This window comes from Citrus clementina, unplaced genomic scaffold, assembly GCF_000493195.1.
Source record: "Citrus clementina cultivar Clemenules unplaced genomic scaffold, Citrus_clementina_v1.0 scaffold_9, whole genome shotgun sequence".
Lineage (NCBI taxonomy): Eukaryota > Viridiplantae > Streptophyta > Magnoliopsida > Sapindales > Rutaceae > Citrus > Citrus x clementina.
The window spans coordinates 4,455,706-4,478,018 of record NW_006261964.1 but is presented as its reverse complement, the minus strand read 5'-3'; the positions used below and the strand labels follow the sequence as shown (position 1 = coordinate 4,478,018).

The window sequence follows — 22,313 nt, the reverse complement described above, 5'->3', positions numbered from 1 at the left end:
TGAGATCATGTCCTTTCTTTTAGGTGTCAAGTACCTGGTCGGTGTGAACTTCTGGTCGACTCGTGCTTCACAAAAGGTACACTACCAGGAATCTACTCGTTACATTCAGTTGGGGGGATTCGCCCCCGAATAAGGAATGAGTAGATGTCTTATTGGTACTTTTCATTACTCAATATTTTTTTAATATTTAAGTTTTATTTTAAATATCAACTGAAATAGTATTTATTCATTAAATGATAATTTTATAATTTTATAAAATATAAATTTATTATTTAGTAAATAAGTGGTACATAATATTTAAATTCAAGCACAAAAATACAAACCATTAAAGCTCGAAATGAGCGTTGGGTAAACTGCTTCTTGGCTTCAAAAAGAACTTTTAAGGAATTTGGTTGTGACATTAGCGTCACTCTGCACTTAGAACTTATCAGAAATCCAAATTCCATAATCTATATATTTTATAGTAATAAAAAAGGAAAAATTACGTTTCGAAAATGGGAATCTTTCAATGGCACGAGCATTACTAAGCAACGTCATCGCCACTTCGGATTGGTGCGCGAATCAACTTCTCCCTCGAATCTCTCCCTCTTTTTTATCTCGCCATCGTCACACTCGCTTCACTGTCGCCAAACCCGCTTATTTCTCTTAGTAAGTCCGCTCTTTGCCTCTCGAAGCAACTCGTTTTGTAATTCTAGCGTTATTATGTACATATGCTAGTTTCTGCTTACACTTTCCTTTGATGGGTATTTTTTTTATTTCTCTGTATTTCAATTTAGTTTGTTTCTTCTTTAGTTCCTTTCAAGAATCATATTTTTACATGTTGTTACATAAATATGAATGCTGATGGTGTTTTTTTGAGCTAATACGATGAATCTTTCTTGTATTTTGTCAATTCATAGTGTTTTTGGTTTCATTGTAGAAATGTTATTTCTCCATTATTGAGTTGTTATGATTGTCTTTATCTATTTAATTTTTGTAGTAAAAGATTGTCCGTCTTTCTAGCCATGGATGCTTCTAAGGCTGCCCCAGCAAAGCAATTGTCCTCAGTTTTAGATGCAACTACTGAAGAGGAGTATGCTTCGCTGTCAAAGTTGCTTCAAGAGTTCACCAATATCTCTAGTATTGACAAGGCATGGACTTTTAATTCCGGCAATGGTACGACTGACTATGATTGCAATTTTTTTTTTTCGGTTTCATTTTTTCGGTAAGTATCTGTTGCTCAACAATTTTTGGCTTCAAATTTTTGATGCAGGAAATGGGACACAGGCTATGTTTTCTATTAGCCAACCGAACCTTTTGGCAAACAAGAGGAAGAAATTTATGTTATCAACAGTTATCTCAAAAGAAAATGAAAATTCTGTGACCTTTCAATGGGCTCCATTTCCTGTTGAGATGACTGGTGCATCTGCAGTTGTTCCATCTCCATCTGGTTCAAAGCTTCTTGTTGTTCGGAATCCTGAAAATGAATCTCCCATTCAATTTGAACTCTGGAGTCAATCTCAGTTGGAAAAGGAATTCCATGTCCCTCAAACTGTTCATGGCTCAGTATATGCCGATGGATGGTAATGATTACTGATTCAAATAATTTAAGTCAAGCTAATGTACTTCCAATTTTGCGGTGTCTAGCTTTAGAAGTTGTTCAGTTGTAAGTAGTTTTGCTGTGATTGAACCAGGGAGTGCCAGTGGGTCTTGTACTGTGGTTGCACAAGTGGGTGTTTTTATTTTATTTTTCATCCCAGAAAAGTTACAAGCTTTCTGATCATTACAGGTTTGAAGGAATCTCTTGGAACTCTGATGAAACTCTCATTGCTTATGTTGCTGAGGAACCGTCTCCCTCAAAACCCACTTTCAGTCTGGGCAGCACAAAAGGTGGTTCCTCAGATAAGGATTGTAATAGCTGGAAAGGTCAAGGTGATTGGGAGGAGGATTGGGGAGAAACCTATGCAGGAAAGAGGCAGCCTTCTCTCTTTATAATCAACATTAACAGGTCTCCTATCTCTATTTTTGTTTACTCCAGTGCTTTAAGTTATTTAGAATGTTGAAATCTGAATTTCAACTTCCTTCTGTTGCTCAGTGGAGAGGTACAGGCTGTTAAAGGAATTCCAAAATCTTTGAGTGTTGGTCAAGTTGTGTGGGCTCCATTAAATGAAGGATTGCATCAATATTTGGTTTTTGTTGGGTGGGCATCAGAAACAAGAAAGCTTGGTATAAAATATTGCTACAATAGGCCATGTGCGCTATACGCAGTCAGAGTGTCACTCTATAAATCAGAAGCCAGTGAACTTGAACTCAAGTGGGTTGCTTCAGTGAACTGCTCAACTCTTCTTCTTCTTCTTCTTTCGGGGTTATGCATTATGTCAATAATATCAAGAAAAAGATTGAATATACTACTTTGATGTATCGTTTAATTTTGAAATTCTGATTATGTTCCAGAGAAAGTTCCTTTGAAGATTTTCCTGTGGTAAACCTAACTGAAAGCATCAGTAGTGCCTTCTTTCCACGTTTCAGGTATACTATTTATCTGGCATAAAGTTCACTAAGTTCTCTGAGCTTTATACGAATCTGCTGACTCTACTTGAACTATTATTTTTCCAGCCCAGACGGAAAGTTCCTTGTGTTTTTATCTGCAAAAAGTTCTGTGGACTCTGGAGCACATTCTGCAACAGATTCACTTCACAGAATTGATTGGCCAACCAATGGAAATTTTTCCTCATTGGAAAAAATTGTTGATGTGGTGAGAGTTTAATTTGTTTTTATTGCTTCTGTCTTCTGAATGTTTATTGGTTTAAACCTGTTCATTTGATTTCAATCCTTGTCTTTTATTGAAATGGAGTAGCCCTACCCCTCTTTTTAAAGTTTACCGCTTCTTCTGCTTGCTTGTGTAAGTTATAAACTTTGATTTTTCTTATAAGCATGTTAACACTTCGATTCCAGACTACTATATTGAATGAGCTCAAATTCTGGAAATACACTAAGAACTTTCATTGGTACAAGTGCTTTGCTCTTTTTGCTGCTTTTGCTGATAAAGTCTTGCAATAACTAACTTGTTTAGATAATTCCAAAAGATATTGAACAAAACTGATCTATATTTTCTTTGTTTGACTGTTTAGGATGTTCTTGCATTTAACATTGATTCATTCCATGTAATCGCTGCAGATTCCAGTAGTGCAATGTGCAGAGGATGATTGTTTCCCAGGGCTTTATTCTTCAAGTATCCTTAGTAATCCTTGGCTTTCTGATGGTTGCACTATGCTTTTATCTTCCATCTGGGGCAGCAGTCAAGTAATAATTTCTGTGAATGTGTCGAGGTTACTGAATGACTATATATTTTCGTTTCATGCCGTTTATTTTCTTTTTCACACAATAAGCTTCTGATATGATTTCGAAATTACAGTGGAGAGTTATTGCGTATCACCCCTGCTGAGTCAAACTTTTCATGGAGTCTTCTTACACTGGATGGGGACAATATTATTGCGGGTAACACCAAGTTCTGATCTTTACTCTTGGTATTTCCCATTAATATGGAGAAAATTAAAACAAAATTTTGCTCTTTCCATATTCGAAGTGTCTAGCAGTCCAGTAGATGTCCCGCAAGTCAAGTATGGCTATTTTGTTGATAAAGCGAATAAGGGCACTTGGAGTTGGTTAAATGTATCAAGCCCCATAAGCAGATGCCCTGAGAAGGTTTATTTTAATTTCTTTTGTAACATATTACTAGACAGAATGCCACAAATTATCATTATCCACAATGCTTATAGTTGTGTTAACATAACTTCTTCTTTGTTACAGGTTAAGTCTCTGCTCTCATCTCTTCAATTCAGTATTATGAAAATTCCAGTCAAGGGTGTTTCTGCTAACCTAACAAAAGGTATTACATCATGTTTTTGGTTTGTAGAAGACTTAGGTATTCTGAAATAATGCAATGCCTTGAAAAAGACTAATGGACTAGTATCAATGCTAACCATTGGCAGTCTAATGCTTTTAGCTTATTTAAGACAAACTGAAAATAATCATGTCCTGTATTGAATAATTCATATGCTTAGAGTGGTATTAAAAAATTTCTAGAGTTTCTAAGTAAATCCTCCTCAAAAGATAAAGAAGTGTGCATACCGCAATTGTCATATGTAATTCATATTCTAGAACTGTATTTAAGGAAAAAGTATTTGATAAAATATATAGCGATTGCTTAACATATGAAAAGCGAGGCTGGATGCTTTATTATTAAAACAAAAAAAATATCATGGACTGAAAACTTAAGAGCTTGGGGTACTTCTCAATAATTCCAAGGTTATGGCTAGCTTAGAATGCTGCAGCAATTGTTTTAGAGTGGGCGACTATTTAATGGCAATTTTTGAATCTTTAATCATGAATCTGGTGTTTATAAGCATGAAATTTCACAGCTATATGTATTTATTTCATTTCAGGTGCCCAAAAACCTTTTGAAGCTATATTTGTCTCGTCAAGTCATAAAAAAGACTGTTCATGTGATCCACTGATTGTAGTTCTTCATGGAGGCCCCCATTCAGTCTCATTGTCTAGCTATTCGAAGTCTTTGGCTTTTCTTTCTTCAGTTGGTTACAGTTTATTGATTGTAAATTATAGGTAAGTGGAACTTTACATTAATTGATGTCGTTTGTGTAGAATCTTAAGCTAAGAAAAAACGAAAAATGAAAAAGAAAGAAGCAGCCTTTTACTCATCATTTTAGCTGTCAATTTGGTTTCAAAATAGAAAACTGTCATTGCTGACAATCTAAAAGAGTTTCTATGAAACAAGATTGAGGAGAAGGACAATGGGAACTAAAGGTTTGTTTGCATAAGTTTGGTTTGCCTCACCTTTATATGCCCGAAGACTGAACCCTTTGTTGCTATGCTTTTTGTATGTTCAGTGCCAATATTGCAGATGAGTAAAATATGAACAATTTGAGAATTGTAGGAGTTCACATCCTTTGCAAATTTCACTTTCTTTAATCTCATTGTCAATTATCAAAGAGCATCTGACATTAATCTCCTTTCAAGTCTTTCCTAACATTGTAGTTTATTTCAGAGGCTCATTGGGATGTGGTGAGGAAGCTTTGCAATCTCTTCCTGGGAAAGTTGGATCTCAGGTGCTTATTCTCAACTAATTTTTTTGGTGCATACTTTTGGTAGTTGATCTCTTTCATTAGCAACCAAATTTTCGTAAGCAAGTTCTGCAAAACCCTGTGCTTAATTTGATGTGGCTCCTAATATATTGGATTTCCATGTACAGGACGTCAATGATGTTCTCACTGCTATAGATCATGTTATTGACACGGGACTTGCTAACCCATCTAAAGTAACTGTAGTTGGTGGCTCCCATGGTGGCTTTCTAACTACTCACTTGATTGGCCAGGTGTGTTACTTTTACTGCTGTGTTACTGATGCATTCTACTTTCATTTACACGTCCTTCGCAAGACTGGATGTTATGATTTGTCGTAACTTTTGGATGCCTCTCCATTGACCCATGACAGGTCATAGATTAAAGTGATATATGTATTTCTTAACCATGTTCAGGCTCCAGATAAGTTTGTTGCGGCGGCTGCAAGGAATCCTGTTTGTAACCTTGCATTGATGGTTGGGACAACAGATATCCCTGATTGGTGTTATGTGGAATCTTATGGAAGCAAGGGGAAAGATAGTTTTACAGAATCACCGTCAGTTGAGGATTTGACCCACTTTCACAGCAAGTCTCCTATATCCCACATCTCAAAGGTATTGTGACTGTGATAACGGTTCTAGAAGTTGATTCAAATGCTTTTTATAGGACCAAGAGTAGAATGCAAAGGAGATTCTATTTAGTGCTCTCCATTCAAAGAAAACCATTACTGCAAGCTTGTTCATTTTGATGGATAGTTTTGCTTTTATCGCAAAGCCATTTGCAGAAATGTTATTGCTTAATTGGTAACCATGTCTATGCATGTTGCACTATTTGCTCTGGTAAACCTGTTTGCCAAACATGCTCTTGCACTAGAGTTCACTCTTGGTGTGAAATGAAGCTAATTACCAATTGAGGAGCAAAAATGGATACCATCATTTTTTAAACTTCCTAAGGGTAGATTTTTATTTTGTTTTATTAATTCATTTTTTCAAAATCACATACATGGTTTGAGTATTTGTCATATTCCTCAGACTTGAGTGCTGTAGTATTGATCATTAACTCTTAATTGTGGGAGTCTAAAAATTTCGTCTTTTTTCCAGTTTAAAGAATAAGATTCTAAACTTCATATTTTTGCAATCTCTGCTCTGCAGGTCAAAACACCAACCATCTTTCTTTTAGGTGCTCAGGATCTTCGTGTTCCAGTCTCCAATGGCTTGCAAGTAATATATCACATTCCCTTCTCTGTGCGATTTTAAAAATGGTGGATGGTTATATCTAGATTTATAGTTTGAACAACTACTGCTAGGCTAGCTACAATGAAGTAAAAGGTAAAGAAACACAAGCACATGAATAGTAGGAGTTTTCATAGAATTTTTGGTCTATTTGCTTGTCTTATTTTTCCCTTCCCCACACACCATGTACTGTGCTCGCTTTATTTTTGTTTTTTAATGGTCATCAAATCATCATATCATGATCACATAAATGATTTTCATTTTGAAATGTTTAGTATGCGCGAGCACTAAGGGAGAAAGGAGTTGAGACCAAAGTCATTGTGTTCCCCAATGATGTTCACGGAATTGAAAGGTACACATACTAGGACATGTTTTCATTATTTCTGCTCAATGTGATGAGCAATGCTGAGTTTAAAAGCCGACTAACGGAATTTTCCAATTTCCATTTTTGCAGACCACAGTCTGACTTTGAAAGCTTTCTCAATATTGGGCTTTGGTTCAAAAAGTACTGTAAATGAGCTTAGCACTGAACTTGTCGCATGCCTTGGTGTCGGGGCACTGTATAATTGTTATCTCCTGATTGTTGAAGCAATTTGAAGAATGATTGAATGAAGATCAAATCATGTAGACAAACTTAAAGTCAATTAATAAATGACAACGCTAATGATCGTGTTAAGGAAGTTATAAAGATTGTGACATAAATTTATTAAATGATATTTTCTAAGAAACCCTGTTTTCCGGAAGTGGCATGTGTAAGAAAATTTTTTTCATGATCAAGGTATATTTGCAGGATTTCATTTTGGCCTGTTAATGATAATTTTTATCCGTTCTTCTTTGGTTGAAAAGAACTATAAATAATTCCATTTCAATTCATAAAATCTTGGGTGACATGTTGTTCCTTGGTCCAAGCTTGTAAACGACATGTAGATTATTAAGGGCTTAGGATGATTTCTCCTTCTGTTTCGAGTTGGAAATTACTAACCTGCCGCCATCAAACTTGCAAAGCTGCGAAAAATTGTCTTAAGAAGCAGATAATGTGCCCCTTCAAATAATTTTTTGGACAACCATGCAAGATATCTGCTCCTGCAGCAATTTGCAATTGTTTTTCACTGCAAAAATAATCACTTAAGATGTACTACCTCGGAGAAGTTTGATTGTTTATTAGCTGACATGTCACCTCCTTTTTTTTTTTTAAATATATATATATATATATATATATATATATATATATATTGAGATCCATGCCTTAACACCCAAAAAATGCCAGGCTCTATTGGAGTCATTCAATAATGTTGTGAGTTCTAAAGCAGCTCTGATATTAACCTAGAAGACTGGTATCTGAGATATATCAACTTGTGTCTTATCTGTATTCTGTCTCATGTATGAGCTTCCTGGAATACTGTTCGTTTATGGATGAGCGCTGAGATAGAACAAAATATCCTCTCCATGGAATGGAATATGAACTACTTGCTTTGACATCCTCATTGTATTTGGATTAATATTTTCCACCCCAGATGGAAAGTTCTTTGTGCTTTTATCTACAAAAAGTTCCGTGAACTCTGGAGCACATTCTGCCACAAAACAGATTTGCATTCATCTTCTTAAGATTGTTTTGCTGTATGTTAAGCACTCTGATGCAATGTGCTGAAGATGGTTGCTTCCCGGTGCTTCATTCTTTAAGAATCCTTAGTAATCCGTGACTTTCTGATGGATGCACTATGATTTTACCTTCCATCTGGGGCAGCAGTCAATTACTAATTTCTCTGAATGTGTTGAGATGACATGACGAATATGTATCTTTTATTCTGCAATTTTTTTTAAATTTTTTTCTCATAAAATAAGCTTCTGACATGATTGCTCAATTACAGTGGAGAGATATTACGCATTAGCCCTACTGAATCAAACTTTCGCATGGAGCGTTGTTGCACTGGATGGGGACAATTCCGTTGCAGGTAAAACCAAGTTCTGATCTTTACACCGAGTATATATGTCCTATTGAGTTGAAGAAAATAAGAATGAAATTCTTCGCTATTTCCATATTTGAAGTGTCTAGCAGTTCAGTAGATGTTCCCCAAATCAAGCGCGGTTATCTTGTTGACAAATCAAATAAGAACCTACGGAGCTGTTTAAATGTATCATATGCTGTAAATATCATGAGCAATAGTCTCCTAAAAAAAAATGTATCATAGCTGCAAAAAGGTTTATTTCATTTTCTTTTGTAACACAAATTATTATTATCCTTAAAAGGCTATAACTGTATTGACAGAGCCATGGTACAGGTTAAATATTTGCTCTCATCTGTGAAGGATGTTTCTGCTAGCCTAACAAAAGGTATTATATCCTGTTTTCAGTATGTAGCAAACATAGTTATTCTTTGATCAATGCAATGCCTTTGAATAAGGCAAATGGAGTATTATTGATGCAGCCTATTGACCGACGATGGTCAAGTTCATGATGTTATGTCCTAATTATGAGTAATTTTTATATGCTTATGGTAGTACTAATTACTAAAAATGGTCGAGAGGTTTCATGGGTTTTAAATAAATCCTCCTCTTAAGTAGGCAAGGAAAGAGTGACACAAATTTGTTCTGGTGTTTATGCGTAAACAGATTTTTGTTCATTATTTTCCCATACCAGCCTTTGGGAATCTGGGTAAGGGATCAACAAATTGAAAGAACCTAAAGGGGTTGCTTAACAAATTGAAAGCAAACCTGGATGCTTTATTGTTAAAATAGAATTATTGATCATGAAGTTGACAACTGTAGAACTTGGGATATTATTAATCATCTGTTTATTTGGTGCAAGCATTAAAGGGACTGTGCTTTGCTCAGACCTCTGCAACAATTAACACCTAAGTTCTTTTAGATTGGGCCAATCATTTAACAAATCTTTGTCCAGACACAGGCAATAATTGAATACCTAATCACGCTGTTCTTGTGTTAATAAACATTAATTTTCATGCCCACTATGTGCTTATATTCATTTCAGGTGCTCAGAAACCTTTTGAGGCAATATTTTTCTCATCTAAGAAAGATGGTTCATGAGATCCACTAATTGTAGTTCTTAATGGGGCCCCCCATTTCTGTCTCATTATCTAGCTTTTCAAAGTCCCTGGCTTTTCTCTCTTCAACTGGTTACAGTTTGTTGATCTTAAATTACAGGTAAGCGAACTTTTCCTTGTTTATTAGTCATAGTTCGAATATTTGAGTGTACATATACTGTTTTTTTGCTAAAACCAAGAGACTACTGTACTTCCTGCGCAAACTCTCCCGTGCAAAGAAAGAAAAGAAGAGAGGTCATCTAAAAATCCATAATAAGGGAATGCCCTTTTCTTCCCATCATGAGGTAACATAACTTCTGATATGGTGCTTGAATATAAAAGCCACACGTTTATAATTTGTCCACCAAGGAAAGAAATGTGACTATTGAGAATGTCAAAATGAAGTGGATGGTTGCTTTCTATTGATCATAAAAAGAAAATATCTTTTTTGCTCAACATTCTAAGTTCATCATGTCTGACAAGTTGGAAAGCCAAAAGTTTGCTTCACCTGACATGTGACCGAAAAATGAACACTTTTTTGATTGATTTTCGCATGTTTAGTGATAATAATATTGCATATACATCCAATTTGGAAATTTTAGTTCACATCCTTTGGAAATGTTCTATCTTGTATATGATCAAAAAACAATTTGACTTTAATCATCGTTCAAGATCTTCCTAACTTAGTACTCGTTTTTAGAGCCTTATTAGGATTTGGTGAGGAAGCTTTGCAATCTCTTCCAGGGAAAATAGGGTCCCAGGTACTGTGATACTGTGTTTAACTTTGATCTGGTTTTTGAACTCATGGCTTTCCTTGCACATGATGTCAATGATGTACTCTCAGCTATTGATCATGTTATTGACACGGGGGTTGCTAAACCGTCTAAAATAACTGCACTTGGCAGCTCCCATGGCTGCTTTCTAACTGCTTATATGATTGGGCAGGCGTGTTGCTTTTTCTGTTGTGCTCATACTGATGTGTCCTAGTTATGTTTACATGTCCTTCACTAGACTGGATGTTCCGAAGCCTTCTCAATTGGCTGGTAAGATATTTCGAATAAAATTTCAATGTATATCTTTTAACTATGTTCGGGCTCCAGATAAGTTTGCTGCAGCTGCTGCAAAGAATCCTGTTTTTAAATCTTGCATTGATGGTCGGTACAACAGACATCCCTGACTGGTGCCACGTAGAATCTAATGGAAGCAATGGGAGATATAGGTTTACGGAATCAAGGTCAGTTGAGGATTTGACTCACTTTCATATCAAGTCTCCTATATCACACATCTCAAAGGTATTGTCGCCGAGTCTGTGTTGATTCAGGGGCTTTCATAGAGACAAATTCGAATGCAAATGAGATTATATTCATTGTTCTCCATCCTAAAAACTCCCCGCAACAAGACCTCACTGAACAACATATTCACCATTGCTAGCCCACCAAAACAGTCCTGCAAGCTTGTTCATTTTGTTCAACGCATTTGTTTCTTTCATCTCCAAACGTATTGCATAAACTATTATCACTTATTTGGCATCAGTACATTTGCATGTTGCGGAATTGGCACTTGTTGCCCTACTATGCTCCGCCACTAGCATGTGAAAGCTGTGCTTTTGGTGTGATATGAAGCTAAATAATGTTAATCGAAGAAGTGCCACACAGGATTCAATCATTTTGAACTTCCTGCATGTAAATTAATCTTCTTTCAACATCATTCTCATGGTCAAGTGTTTGCCGTATCCCCTCAGTCTGGTGCATTCTTTAAATGAGGGAGCCTGAAGCCTGTTTTTTTTCTTTTAAAGAGCAAATATACTTCAAACAATTGCGACCGCTAAGAAGGCGACCGCCATTTTAAATAGAACTGAATCGTCTATAATGCTCATGTTACGATCTGAGGAATAATTTTATGTAAATATTGTCTCTAGTATGCACGGGCACTAGAGGAGAAAGGAGTCGAGACCAAGGTCATCCAGCTTCCCAATTATGCCTATGGAACTGACATGTAAGCATATGCTTCGTATGCTTTCATGCTTTATGCACACTGAATATCAGCAAAAGCTGAATTTAACTTAATGTCATCACTCCGCTTGTAACTTATGATATTTTTCATTTTTGCAGACCCCAATCCGGCTATGGAAGCTTTCTCAATATTGGTTTATGGTTAAACAACTACTGTAAATGAGCAGGCATTTTGCTCCGTGCCTTGTTGATGGAGCACAGGGTTAAAAAAAAAAAAAGTCCCGATTATCAGTTAAAGCTATTTGAAGATGAAATTTTGTAAACAATTTTGTCAACTTTGTTATGGCCTTTGCCTAGTCTCATAAAATGTGTAATTAAGTATATATTTATTTTAATTTACATAAATTTATCTTCTTTTGCGATTAAATTTTAGGTGAAACAGATGTATCTTATTATTTATATATAATCATTTAATAAAATCATAAAAAATATACATTTATTTTGAAGTCAAACAATAATAACACAAATATAATGATGATGAAAAAGAAATTTTTAAAGAAGTGGTACTATTAAAGTAGTGTAAAAATGGTATCAAATTACATTTTCAAATCAATGGAAAAAGAAACAGAAATCGGATGGGCTATCCATCGGGCATTAAGCATAACCTGAACCCGGGACCCATATTACTCAATCCTTACCCAAAATTCAAACCAAAGCATACTTCAAGCAGAACAGATTTTACGCGAAACGAGTAAGAAAAAGCTCACTCACTAGAGTCCTGGTTCCAATAATCCTGAAACTTTATCTGTAGGAGTCAATTCATACCCATTTCTTCTATTAAAAGATGTTTGTTAAGCTTCAGTTAGACACCAGTTGCTTCTATGTTCTTTGTTCCACAAAAACTTCTCCATCCAGCAACATTGGAGCTTCACCTTCAGTTTCAGTTTCGTCGCTAGAGAAGAAGATAGAAACTCAAACATTGCTTAACAATTCCAACTCAGAACGAGTCAAAAGGCTAAGTAAAGTTCACAATCACAGCAAATTTGATAAACCAAATGGCGTGGTCCATGAACATGAGTTGAAGAAACAAAGTTTCGAACAAAAACCACATAGAGAGCAGAGTAAAAACACTTGGGTCGATGTTAGAATTGGAAATGAAAGACGTACCGATGTTATTTCTGCAGTGTGTGTGAATGGTGAAGTGCAGACCAAGTGTTCGACGAAATGGGCCAGGTATGGTGGTTGTATTCCGTCGATGTTACAGGCTTTGGATACGGTTAAAGACCTGGATGAGGCTTTAAAGCCATGGGCAGAGAATCTAAGTAACAAGGAAAGGAGCATTATTTTGAAGGAGCAATCTAGTTGGGAGAGGGCTTTAGAGATTTTTGAGTGGTTTAAGAGACAGGGATGTCATGAGTTGAATGTGATTCATTATAATATCATACTTAGGACGTTAGGCAAAGCTCGAAAGTGGAGTTATGTTCAGAGTTTGTGGGATGAGATGAGTGTTAAAGGGATTGTGCCGATTAATTCTACTTATGGTACTTTGATTGATGTTTGTAGCAAAGGGGGCCTCAAGGAAGAGGCAGTTTGTTGGCTTGAAAGGATGAATGAGCGGGGGATGGAGCCTGATGAGGTGACGATGGGGATTGTTGTGCAGATGTATAAGAAAGCAGGGGAGTTTCAGAAGGCAGAGGAGTTTTTCAAGAAGTGGTCATCTAGAGAATCTTTGAGGCATGGCGAAGATACCAAAATGATGATTGGTAAAGTAGAAAATGGATCACAAGTTAATGGTAGTCTAAGCTCATATACGTATAATACATTGATTGATACCTATGGGAAGGCAGGGCAACTTAAAGAGGCATCTGAAACTTTTGCTCAGATGCTCAGAGAAGGGATTGTTCCGACAACTGTAACTTTCAATACAATGATTCATATTTATGGCAACAATGATCAGCTAGTAGAAGTAGATTCATTGATAAAGAAGATGGAGGAGCTTCGTTGCCCACCTGACACAAGAACATATAATATTCTTATTTTTCTTCATGCTAAGAATAACAAGATAAGCATGGCATCAAGATACTTCTGGAAGATGAAGGAGGCAAACCTTGAACCAGATATTGTAAGTTACCGCACCCTTTTGTATGCATATTCGATTAGATGTATGGTTTGTGAAGCTGAAGAACTCATTTCCGAAATGGATGGAGGAGGTCTTGAGATTGATGAATATACCCAGTCAGCTTTGACTAGAATGTACATTGAAGCTGGAATGTTGGAAAAGTCATGGTTATGGTTCAGAAGGTTTCATCTTGCGGGTGATATGAGTTCAGAGGGCTATTCTGCCAACATTGATGCCTATGGTGAGCGGGGGCATGTCTTGGAAGCTGAGAGAGCTTTCATTTGTTGCCAAGAAGGGAAGAAGCTGACTGTTCTTGTGTTCAATGTTATGGTAAAGGCCTATGGGATGGGAAGGAATTATGATAAGGCATGCAATTTGTTTGATAGCATGACGAGTCATGGTGTAGTTCCAGACAAATGTAGCTATAATTCTCTCGTACAAATTTTAGCTGGTGCCGACTTGCCACACATGGCAAAACGCTACCTGAGAAAGATGCAGGAAGCAGGACTGGTGAGTGATTGTATCCCATATTGTGCTGTGATCTCAAGCTACGTGAAGTTGGGGCAGTTGGAAATGGCAGAGGAAGTTTACAAGGATATGATTCGATTTAATGTGGAGCCTGATGTTGTTGTCTATGGCGTTTTGATAAATGCTTTTGCGGATGTTGGGAATGTTAAACAAGCTCAAAGTTATTTTGATGCCATGGAAAGTTCTGGATTACCTCCAAATGCTGTCATATACAACTCCTTGATTAAGCTTTATACCAAAGTTGGTTATTTGAAGGAAGCTCAAGAAACTTACAAATTGCTTCGATCATTGGAGGCAAGTCCTGATGTTTATACATCAAATTGTATGATTGATCTCTACAGTGAACGATCTATGGTTAGACAAGCGGAAGAGATTTTTGAGATTATGAAAAAGAAGGGGGATACTAATGAATTTACATATGCAATGATGTTGATCATGTACAAGAGAAATGGTAGGTTTGAAGAGGCCACTCGGATTGCCAAACAGATGAGGGAATCAGGACTTATATCTGACTTGTTGAGCTACAACAATGTGCTTGGGTTGTATGCAGTTGATGGTAGATTCAAGGATGTCATTGGAACATTTAAGGACATGGTGAATGCTGCCGTTCAACCTGATGATTTCACGTTCAAGTCACTTGGAGCTGTTCTCATGAAATGTGGAGTTCCAAAGCGAGCTGTAAAAAAGCTAGAATTAACAAGGAAGAAGAATGCTCAGAGTGGTTTGCAGGCATGGATGTCGACCCTGTCATCTGTGATCGGAGAATGTGATGATGATTACAACAATGCTTAGATCTTCTCTTAATCCATTTTTTTGAGTACACACAAGTCTCTGATTTTGTGTAAAGATTTACAAAATTTTGACTCAAAACTCCTGATAAATGTATAGCTGTATGTCATGGTAGTGTATTTAGCAGTTGTACATTATGTATTCGCTGAAAAAGCTCCTGGGACTAGAGTCCTATGAGAGCCTATTGCCAATTTTTGTGGCCCCTTACCCTGAGTTGCTGTAATAGGGATCAAGCTTTGTTTAGTTATAATGAACATACGTAAATCAATTTGTATTATTTGTCTGCATTACAATTATTGATGTATTATTCCCAACACCTGTGGTATGGGCTGTTCAATATCTACACACTGCAGATCATGAGATTGCACGTATAGGAAAAAACGATTGCCTATGTATTTTCATGGTTGGCTTTTAACATCATCTTGAGTCAACTGGCACACCAAATCGGGAGTTTTGACAACATTTAGTTGGAATCTTTATATTCGATTCTTAACCCTAAATGGTTGCGTTTATCTAATTGGTTTGCTATGTATTAGAATAATAATATCACCACCACACTTCTGGATACCAGCATCCACTTGAACAACAGATTCAGTAAAGCACTTGCATCATGAACTTTGGTGGCTTATGACGATGGTGTGTTGTTAAAGAAGCGCTGCAGATGAACATATTCTTATTAGGCAACTAACATAAAGAAATCATGACAGTGATATCAGATAGCCCGATAGGTAAAATGCTATATCTGAGGGCTGCTTTTTTCCTTTTTTTTTTTCAAACAGTTAAATACTTTGATTAGGCTGCTTCTGCGCCCTCAGGAAGCACTGAGACAACCATCTTTTTTTGGTTTAATTAGAGCATTTAACATAAAGATTTAGCTTGTTCCTACCGCTGGAAATGCATGGATTTTGGGATTAGAAAAACAAATAAAGTTTCCATAATAAACAAAGAGAGCAGAAGAGAAGAGGCAACTAAAGAAACACCAGAGAATTCCATTCAAACTAAATCCACTAAACAAAAAACTGATCTGATTTACAAAATCAAACCCCACATGAAGTCAGAACTCATAATCTATCCCTATAACATTAATGACATTAAAAATTTCCCATGTACAAAGATCATCGGCCTTTCTTTCACCCTTCTCCCAATCAAAATCTAGTTTACCATTTTTTTCGCATTACATCACATCACTATTATGCCAAGAAAGAACAATATCCCCAAGCCCCGCCTGCAAATCATTCCAATCACCCTCATCAAACTCCAGCGCCACGCGGCCGCAGACACTATTGTCCACTACTTTCACTCCCACCACAAACGTTTCAGGAGCAATCTCCATTAAAACTTCAACAAGCAACACCATTTTCCCCAGCTTACCCAATCCCACAACATCCCCCTTTCCTTTCTCCACCACGTACCCCAACCTCTCACCAACCTCCTTCACTTTCTCCACCACTCTCTCTGTTTTTTCCTTCGTTGTAAACCTCTTCTCCTTCCTCTTCTTCGCCTCAAAAAGCCCTGACAAATCCAGCCCCGATGATAATGATATAATATCAAACGCATTCATTGATACTATATCCGGTATCTTCTCCTTAAGAATATATTTATTATTACCAACTACCCCTAATTCAAAAAGACTGCTTTCTTGCCCCCTCTTTCTCTGTTGTTGCAATGATTTCTGGAACCAAGAAATGCTCATAATCTTCTCTATGCTCATTCTCGTTTTCGGATTCGGATCAAGGAGCTGATAAATAAGCGATCTTGCGGGCTTTGAAACAAAAGACGGGAACTGATAATCTCTCCGGTTAACCTTCTTATACATAGCCAGAAGATTGCTATCATCAAACGGCAAGTAACCCGCAAGCAACACAAACAGTATCACCCCACAAGACCACGCATCGGCCACGGCTCCGTCGTACCCGCGCCGAGCCACAACCTCCGGCGCCGTGTAAGCCGGCGTCCCACAAGCCGTGTGGAGCATCCCATTCTTGATCTGCTCCGGCAACGCCGACAACCCAAAATCAGAAACCTTGAGGTTCCCGTCTCTGTCGAGCAGCAGATTTTGCGGTTTCACGTCCCGGTGAGCGACGCCGTTTTGGTGGCAGAAGTGGAGAGCGGAGACCAGCTGTTGGAAGTACCGCCGGGCAGCCGATTCGGTGAGCCTCCCGCGTCGCAATTTACCGAAAAGCTCCCCACCGGCTGCGTACTCCATCACGAGGTAGATTTTTGTTTTAGTCGCCATAACTTCCTGAATTTTCAGAACGTTTGGGTGGTTTTGCAACCGGCGCATGGCGGAAACCTCCCTGACGATCCGGTCTTCCATTGCAGCGTCGAGAAATTTGTTGTTCTTTTCAATGGTTTTAATAGCGACGATGGAACCATCAGCGATGGATTTAGCCTTGTGTACCTTGGCGAAACTGCCGCGGCCAAGGAGGGGACCGAGCTGGTACCTGTTGAGGAGGGTGGGGATCTTTTTAGAGGGCGGCGGCGGCGGCGGGGGAGGCGGGGCGGAGGGTGGAGAACAGCCTGGTTCCATGGCCGGCCGCCCGAGAGGGTTTTACAAACGAGAATTTGTGATGAACAACAACAACAATACCTCTGCACGGGACAGAAGCTCTATGGTTGGTGTCAGTCTGTTTATATAGTACTCTCAAATTCTTGTTCTTTTCGGTTTTTTCTTTTGCTATTTGGTTGTCACTGTTGCAAATTTCGGAGTCTTGTATTGTGTGTTTACTTTATTGCCCTTTTCCTTGTTGTATATGCTTTATTTATCCTTTTTTTTAAACTTTTTTTTTGGGATTTTTTTTTATGGATCCATAATAATAGTATTATTATTAAAAATGTTGTAAAAAGTTTTGTAACAGAGAAAAAGAATACTAATAATTCACCTGATGCCGGGTGGTAATTTATCCCAATAAAACATACTATTAACGGTGCAAATAAGAGTTTTATTATGCATAAAAATAATAATGCTGGAATCCAAATGAAAATTTGGATTTTGTTAATTAAATTTGGAATGATCGAACCTTTGACTGAATCTATGATATGAAAATACTCCACCATTCATTTGATATATTCACGGAAAGGAAATCCAAACAAAATTTTCCTATTATTTTGAACCGTCATTGTAATTTAACGCATATCATGGCTGGAAGCAGGCCCCCAAAAAAATAAAAAATAAAAACAAACAAAATAGGCTAGCATTATTGGTAAATTTCACACCGTTCATATAGATACGGCACGGGAGCCAGAGGCCGAGGCCAGGGCCAGATGCGATGCAAAAAGATATTTTGTCAACGTCATTGGAAAGTAAGCACGCACCAACTAGGGATAATAATTAGCAATTATCTTATCTTAATTAATTAATTGCTATAATTGCTTTTATTGAATTATTTTTTTTCTTCTTTTTAATTCTCAACTTGCGATGACAGGAAATGAAATGAACCGTGAAAGGAAAGAACGCTGTGCTTCCTTGTGAAAAGCTCTTCCACTAACAATTATTATTTATTTATTTTCAAATGCCAAAATAGTTTATAACGCAAAGTGCCGACAGTCCATCCGAACACGAACATTAAACAAAAATATCACTAAAACATTTTTTCGAAAGTGAAATGTATATTTGGACCAATGAAAGTTAGCCAAGTTGCGACTTTATTTTGATATTTTTGCTTTTACTAGTATTCAATCCTAACCTTAAAGAGACTTCGTCCAATTCAGCGACTATCGTCAACAAACACCAATTAACTGGCCATCACTAGCTCAGCTAGCTCACTTGTCCATTCTTGATTTTTTTCCAAAGTCATTGCACGTTTATTTTTTTATTTGCAAATTGATCAATAGTGAAACGTTAGCGTCTTCGACCCATCTACCCACTTTAAGCTTTCCTAGAACAATCCCCCCCTACTGGGTACCATTTGCAAAATATTTTTTAAAAAAAAAATCTTCAAAATTAATATTTTAAGCATTTTTAATTCCATTTAATGATCTAAACAAAATTTTGTTTTGATAAGAAACCCAAAAATGTATCAAATATGGAGAACCATTACAGTGATAATTTTATTTTTTATTTTTTAAAAAAAAAGAAAATTCTCATGGTTTTGCTGTAGTAGATATAATTTGTGAAATGGCTTGTTACAACTACTTAGATTTAGTAAACGAGAAACTACTAAACCTAGGGTAAAATCTTTAAAAAAACCCAAAATAGAAGACTTGTATATGATTTAAAAAATTTGTTCATAAAATTTAAGGTATGAATTTATTTTATATATGTATTTAATTTAAAATTGCGTAACATATTATTTAAGAAAATTCAGCAACTAATATTATTATTATTGCCACCGCCTTATTATTATGCCCCAAATTAATGAGAAAAAAATCTAAAGCTGCAAAGTTTTCCCAGAACCTTCACGTCTCCGCGGCTTGGTTGGCGGCTGGCAAATCCCATGAATCCGCACAGAGCCAATCCAGCTTGCAATTTGCATAGTTGCATGCAATGCATCACGCGAATGGTCAAAAAAACATAAAACTCACGAGGCCGAATTGCTTCCCAGGGGCACTTTGGTAATCACACTCTGAATGAAGTCAGCAACTGAGTAGAAGACTAGAAGCCTAATAAAAGTCTCCCTCTCTCTCTTTCTGGCTTTTGGTCTGGGCCTGTGGGTGGTTTTCTCTCCGTTGGTTGAAATCAGGTGGCCTGACGCACCACTCGTTGTGTCTCTCTCCCTCTTCATCATTATAGTTCGGCATTTGTGGGCCCCGCGGCGTCACTCAAACTTGGTTGAGTTGGGCGGCCCTGAGCGTGCCATGTCAGTAACTCAGTCAAACTGGGGCCCGCCCGGGAAACCTGGCAGCACCTACTATATAATAATAATATACATCGCTTACGTCGCGCGCGCGTGCTCTAACGCGTCATGAAAAAAAATTAATATCATAGTAAGTAAGGAAAGAGAAGACGTAATTGTTGAACTTGTTATATACATACAGGTGGATCCCTCTAAGTTACATGCATGTATTTTATAACTCTCTCACATAAATAGTGAGTGGACCCACATCATTCACTATTCATATGAGAGGAGTGTAAGGTACATGCATGTAACTTAGCATTAGCCCATACAGATATATATATATATATGTGTTGAGTGACTTTTAAAATTGAGCTAGTTTATATTAGGTAATAACAGTTAGTTGCCCCCGCACAAGTTCTGGTAGCTAGCACGCGCGTATTTCCCATTAATTTAACGAGTAAACTACAGGTCGTTAGATACAAACCTTTGGTAATGGAATATGTGGTAATTACACGACATGACACGTCGGTTTATTTAAATGGAGTTGGAACAAAATTTTATACCTCTAATGTTATTACTGTTCAACTTTTTAAACACGTGTTTGGATATTTCATTTCATTGCGGGAAAAATTATGTATGGAATTTTTATATATTGAGAGAATTTTAATGAGAAATTAATTCGTTCAAGAAGTATACTTGTAGAATCAACTGAGGTGCTCAAGTTCAACTTGAATTGTGCTCTACAGTCAACCATTTCTTCATTTCACCAGGAATAAAAGAAACCTAACACCTAACTTAGTAATTAAACATTTGAGCTAAAAAATAATAATAATTGACTTACAGAAAAGAGTTGGTATGTTTCAACCCACTATTTAAACCCATTTTCTCAATCAACCTCTATTACAATCTAAAAATCAAAGTTTTACTTTACAAACCTGTGTTAATGCCCCATGTACCCTTATTAAATTAATTTCAATTTTTTTGTCGCTAGAAATTCAGAATCACCTACGAAAAATATGTTAATGGCAGTAAAAAGTATAACCGAATCATATGTAACAACAAATTGAAACACCAATGGCTTTCCCATCTTGCATGATGATTTCCTTCTTTTTTTTTTAATATATATATATATTCCCTTATGCTTCAATAATATTACTTTTATTTGTAGTTTGTTGTCTAGTCTATGTCAAGATTTCTTTTGACAATCAGTTTCAAGCATTTAAAAGAAAAAAATAGCTATAGAAGCGTATACGAAGGAGCATAAGGCAAAATTATCAAAAGAAAACTAGATAAATTAAAATTAGCTGGGTTTGTAGGTGGTGGAGAAGGTGGCTTAATTACATTGTCTATGATAGTAATTTAACTCATGGCCGTTTTATTAATTGATTTTTTTTTAACGGAAAAGTGGGTTTATGGAGTACTATAGTAAATTCAAATAACCCCACCCAGCATCCCTTATAAAAACACAAGAAAATCTTTTAACTGATTATGTGTGGGGGTGATAATTTTAAAATTGATTTATGATTCTGCTTAAAACTCTCAATTGAATGACTATAACAATGCCATCAAAGTTTGATCGAATAACTTTTACGAAATATGTGGTTAAAAAATTGATTTAGACTTTATCCATTGTTTGGGGGTAAATTTAGAATTATATTTTGCACCAATAAATGAATGACAGATGAAATGGACGCAATAAAGATGTCATTTGGAAGAATTTACTACATTGGATGAACTTGAAAATCAATGTTCAAGATTGGATACTTTAAGATATTTATGAGAAAGAATAAATTTAGTACAAAATGAATATTATTGTCCTTTTTCCCTAAGTATGACAATTAGCCCTAAAAACATCCTCTCCTTTTCACTAACCTCCACTATATTAATGTCTTACTCACACATATTAGGACATGCTCTCTTATGCTCTCATCTCCCTACCTCTCATGCTATCATCTCCTTGCCTCCCCTCCTCTCCTCTCTCAAAGACACACTCTTTTGATCTTTTAGATCATTACTCACTTCTTCATTTTTGGGAGGCGAATCTTGTTCTCTACCTTCATCATCTTCTCCACCATATTATCACTCTTCAAATCTTTATTCATCATCTTCATACGTATCAAGACCAAACATGTCCACATAGCTATATAGCTTACGTTATTCATCTTGGATAATGTAAAATCTTATATAACCTCCTAATTATGTAGTGGATTAGTGATAATTAGCTCCCGTGGATGGAGGCCAAAGGTCGAATCAGATAAATAATATATTTTTTTATATTTATATTTATTTTGCTATATTTTCAATTTGAGATCCAAATTGTGTTTGACATATGAGCTTATTTGAGATATACTATCTACACTAAGTATTATGTGAGATTACCTGAGGTATCCCTTGAATACACCCTAACTACACCTAAACACATATTAGGGTCCCATATAAAATCCTTCTGGAGTGTCACTAAGTGCTCCCTATTTTTCCTCGTATGACCAGCTCAATTCACTATGCAAATTACTTTAGGTCACCACTTAAGATACCTTAGTTAAACCACATGCCCCAAATATTAGAAAAATACACTTATACCCAAACTTCGCACGAGCTTCCCTCAAATATAAATTTATTTTTTTGATTTAGATTTGAGCTGGAACCAAATAGTAAAACAAGACACATGGTGTGGATTTATTATTTCAAAAGACATATAATATATCATATAAAAAATCTTGTATTTCATACTATTATATTGTTGAAAGATTTATTTCAT

General features: G+C 36.5%; 3 protein-coding genes and 1 pseudogene across 4 annotated transcripts; 3 read left to right on the top strand and 1 right to left on the bottom strand.

The window, feature by feature from the left end:
* The first annotated feature begins 338 nt into the window (after positions 1–338).
* Positions 339–7,073, top strand: LOC18031276 (acylamino-acid-releasing enzyme). 2 transcript variants are annotated; one of them, XM_006420021.2, is made up of 18 exons: positions 339–648; positions 980–1,155; positions 1,253–1,562; positions 1,769–1,987; positions 2,075–2,293; positions 2,434–2,508; positions 2,596–2,734; positions 3,157–3,308; positions 3,395–3,477; positions 3,566–3,684; positions 3,790–3,868; positions 4,425–4,602; positions 5,045–5,105; positions 5,249–5,371; positions 5,534–5,731; positions 6,269–6,337; positions 6,625–6,701; positions 6,804–7,073. In XM_006420021.2, the coding sequence occupies exons 1-18, from the start codon at positions 509–511 to the stop codon at positions 6,865–6,867; spliced, it is 2,481 nt and encodes an 826-aa protein (XP_006420084.1). In that variant the 5' UTR covers positions 339–508; the 3' UTR covers positions 6,868–7,073. The 2 variants fall into 2 exon arrangements, with proteins under 2 accessions (XP_006420084.1, XP_006420083.1); XM_006420020.2 differs by having other exon boundaries at positions 605–648; positions 1,003–1,155.
* A 2,242-nt stretch (positions 7,074–9,315) lies between these two features.
* LOC112096768 lies at positions 9,316–10,705 on the top strand (annotated as a pseudogene).
* Positions 10,706–12,067: 1,362 nt separating this feature from the next.
* LOC18032207 (pentatricopeptide repeat-containing protein At3g23020) lies at positions 12,068–15,082 on the top strand. The gene has a single exon (XM_006420019.2). The coding sequence runs from the start codon at positions 12,186–12,188 to the stop codon at positions 14,778–14,780; it is 2,595 nt and encodes an 864-aa protein (XP_006420082.1). The 5' UTR covers positions 12,068–12,185; the 3' UTR covers positions 14,781–15,082.
* Positions 15,083–15,746: 664 nt separating this feature from the next.
* On the bottom strand, positions 15,747–17,407 carry LOC18031185 (CBL-interacting serine/threonine-protein kinase 4). The gene has a single exon (XM_006420018.2). The coding sequence runs from the start codon at positions 17,305–17,307 to the stop codon at positions 15,952–15,954; it is 1,356 nt and encodes a 451-aa protein (XP_006420081.1). The 5' UTR covers positions 17,308–17,407; the 3' UTR covers positions 15,747–15,951.
* Positions 17,408–22,313: the final 4,906 nt, after the last annotated feature.

Excerpts from the sequence above, each read along its gene's own strand:
- LOC18031276 (XM_006420021.2), top strand. The coding sequence starts at position 509 with ATGGCACGAGCATTACTAAGCAACGTCATCGCCACTTCGGATTGGTGC. Across the intron at positions 2,509-2,595 it reads GCCTTCTTTCCACGTTTCAG|CCCAGACGGAAAGTTCCTTG; the intron begins GTATACTATTTA and ends TTATTTTTCCAG. Across the intron at positions 3,478-3,565 it reads TGGGGACAATATTATTGCGG|TGTCTAGCAGTCCAGTAGAT; the intron begins GTAACACCAAGT and ends CCATATTCGAAG.
- LOC18032207 (XM_006420019.2), top strand. The coding sequence starts at position 12,186 with ATGTTTGTTAAGCTTCAGTTAGACACCAGTTGCTTCTATGTTCTTTGT.
- LOC18031185 (XM_006420018.2), bottom strand. The coding sequence starts at position 17,307 with ATGGAACCAGGCTGTTCTCCACCCTCCGCCCCGCCTCCCCCGCCGCCG.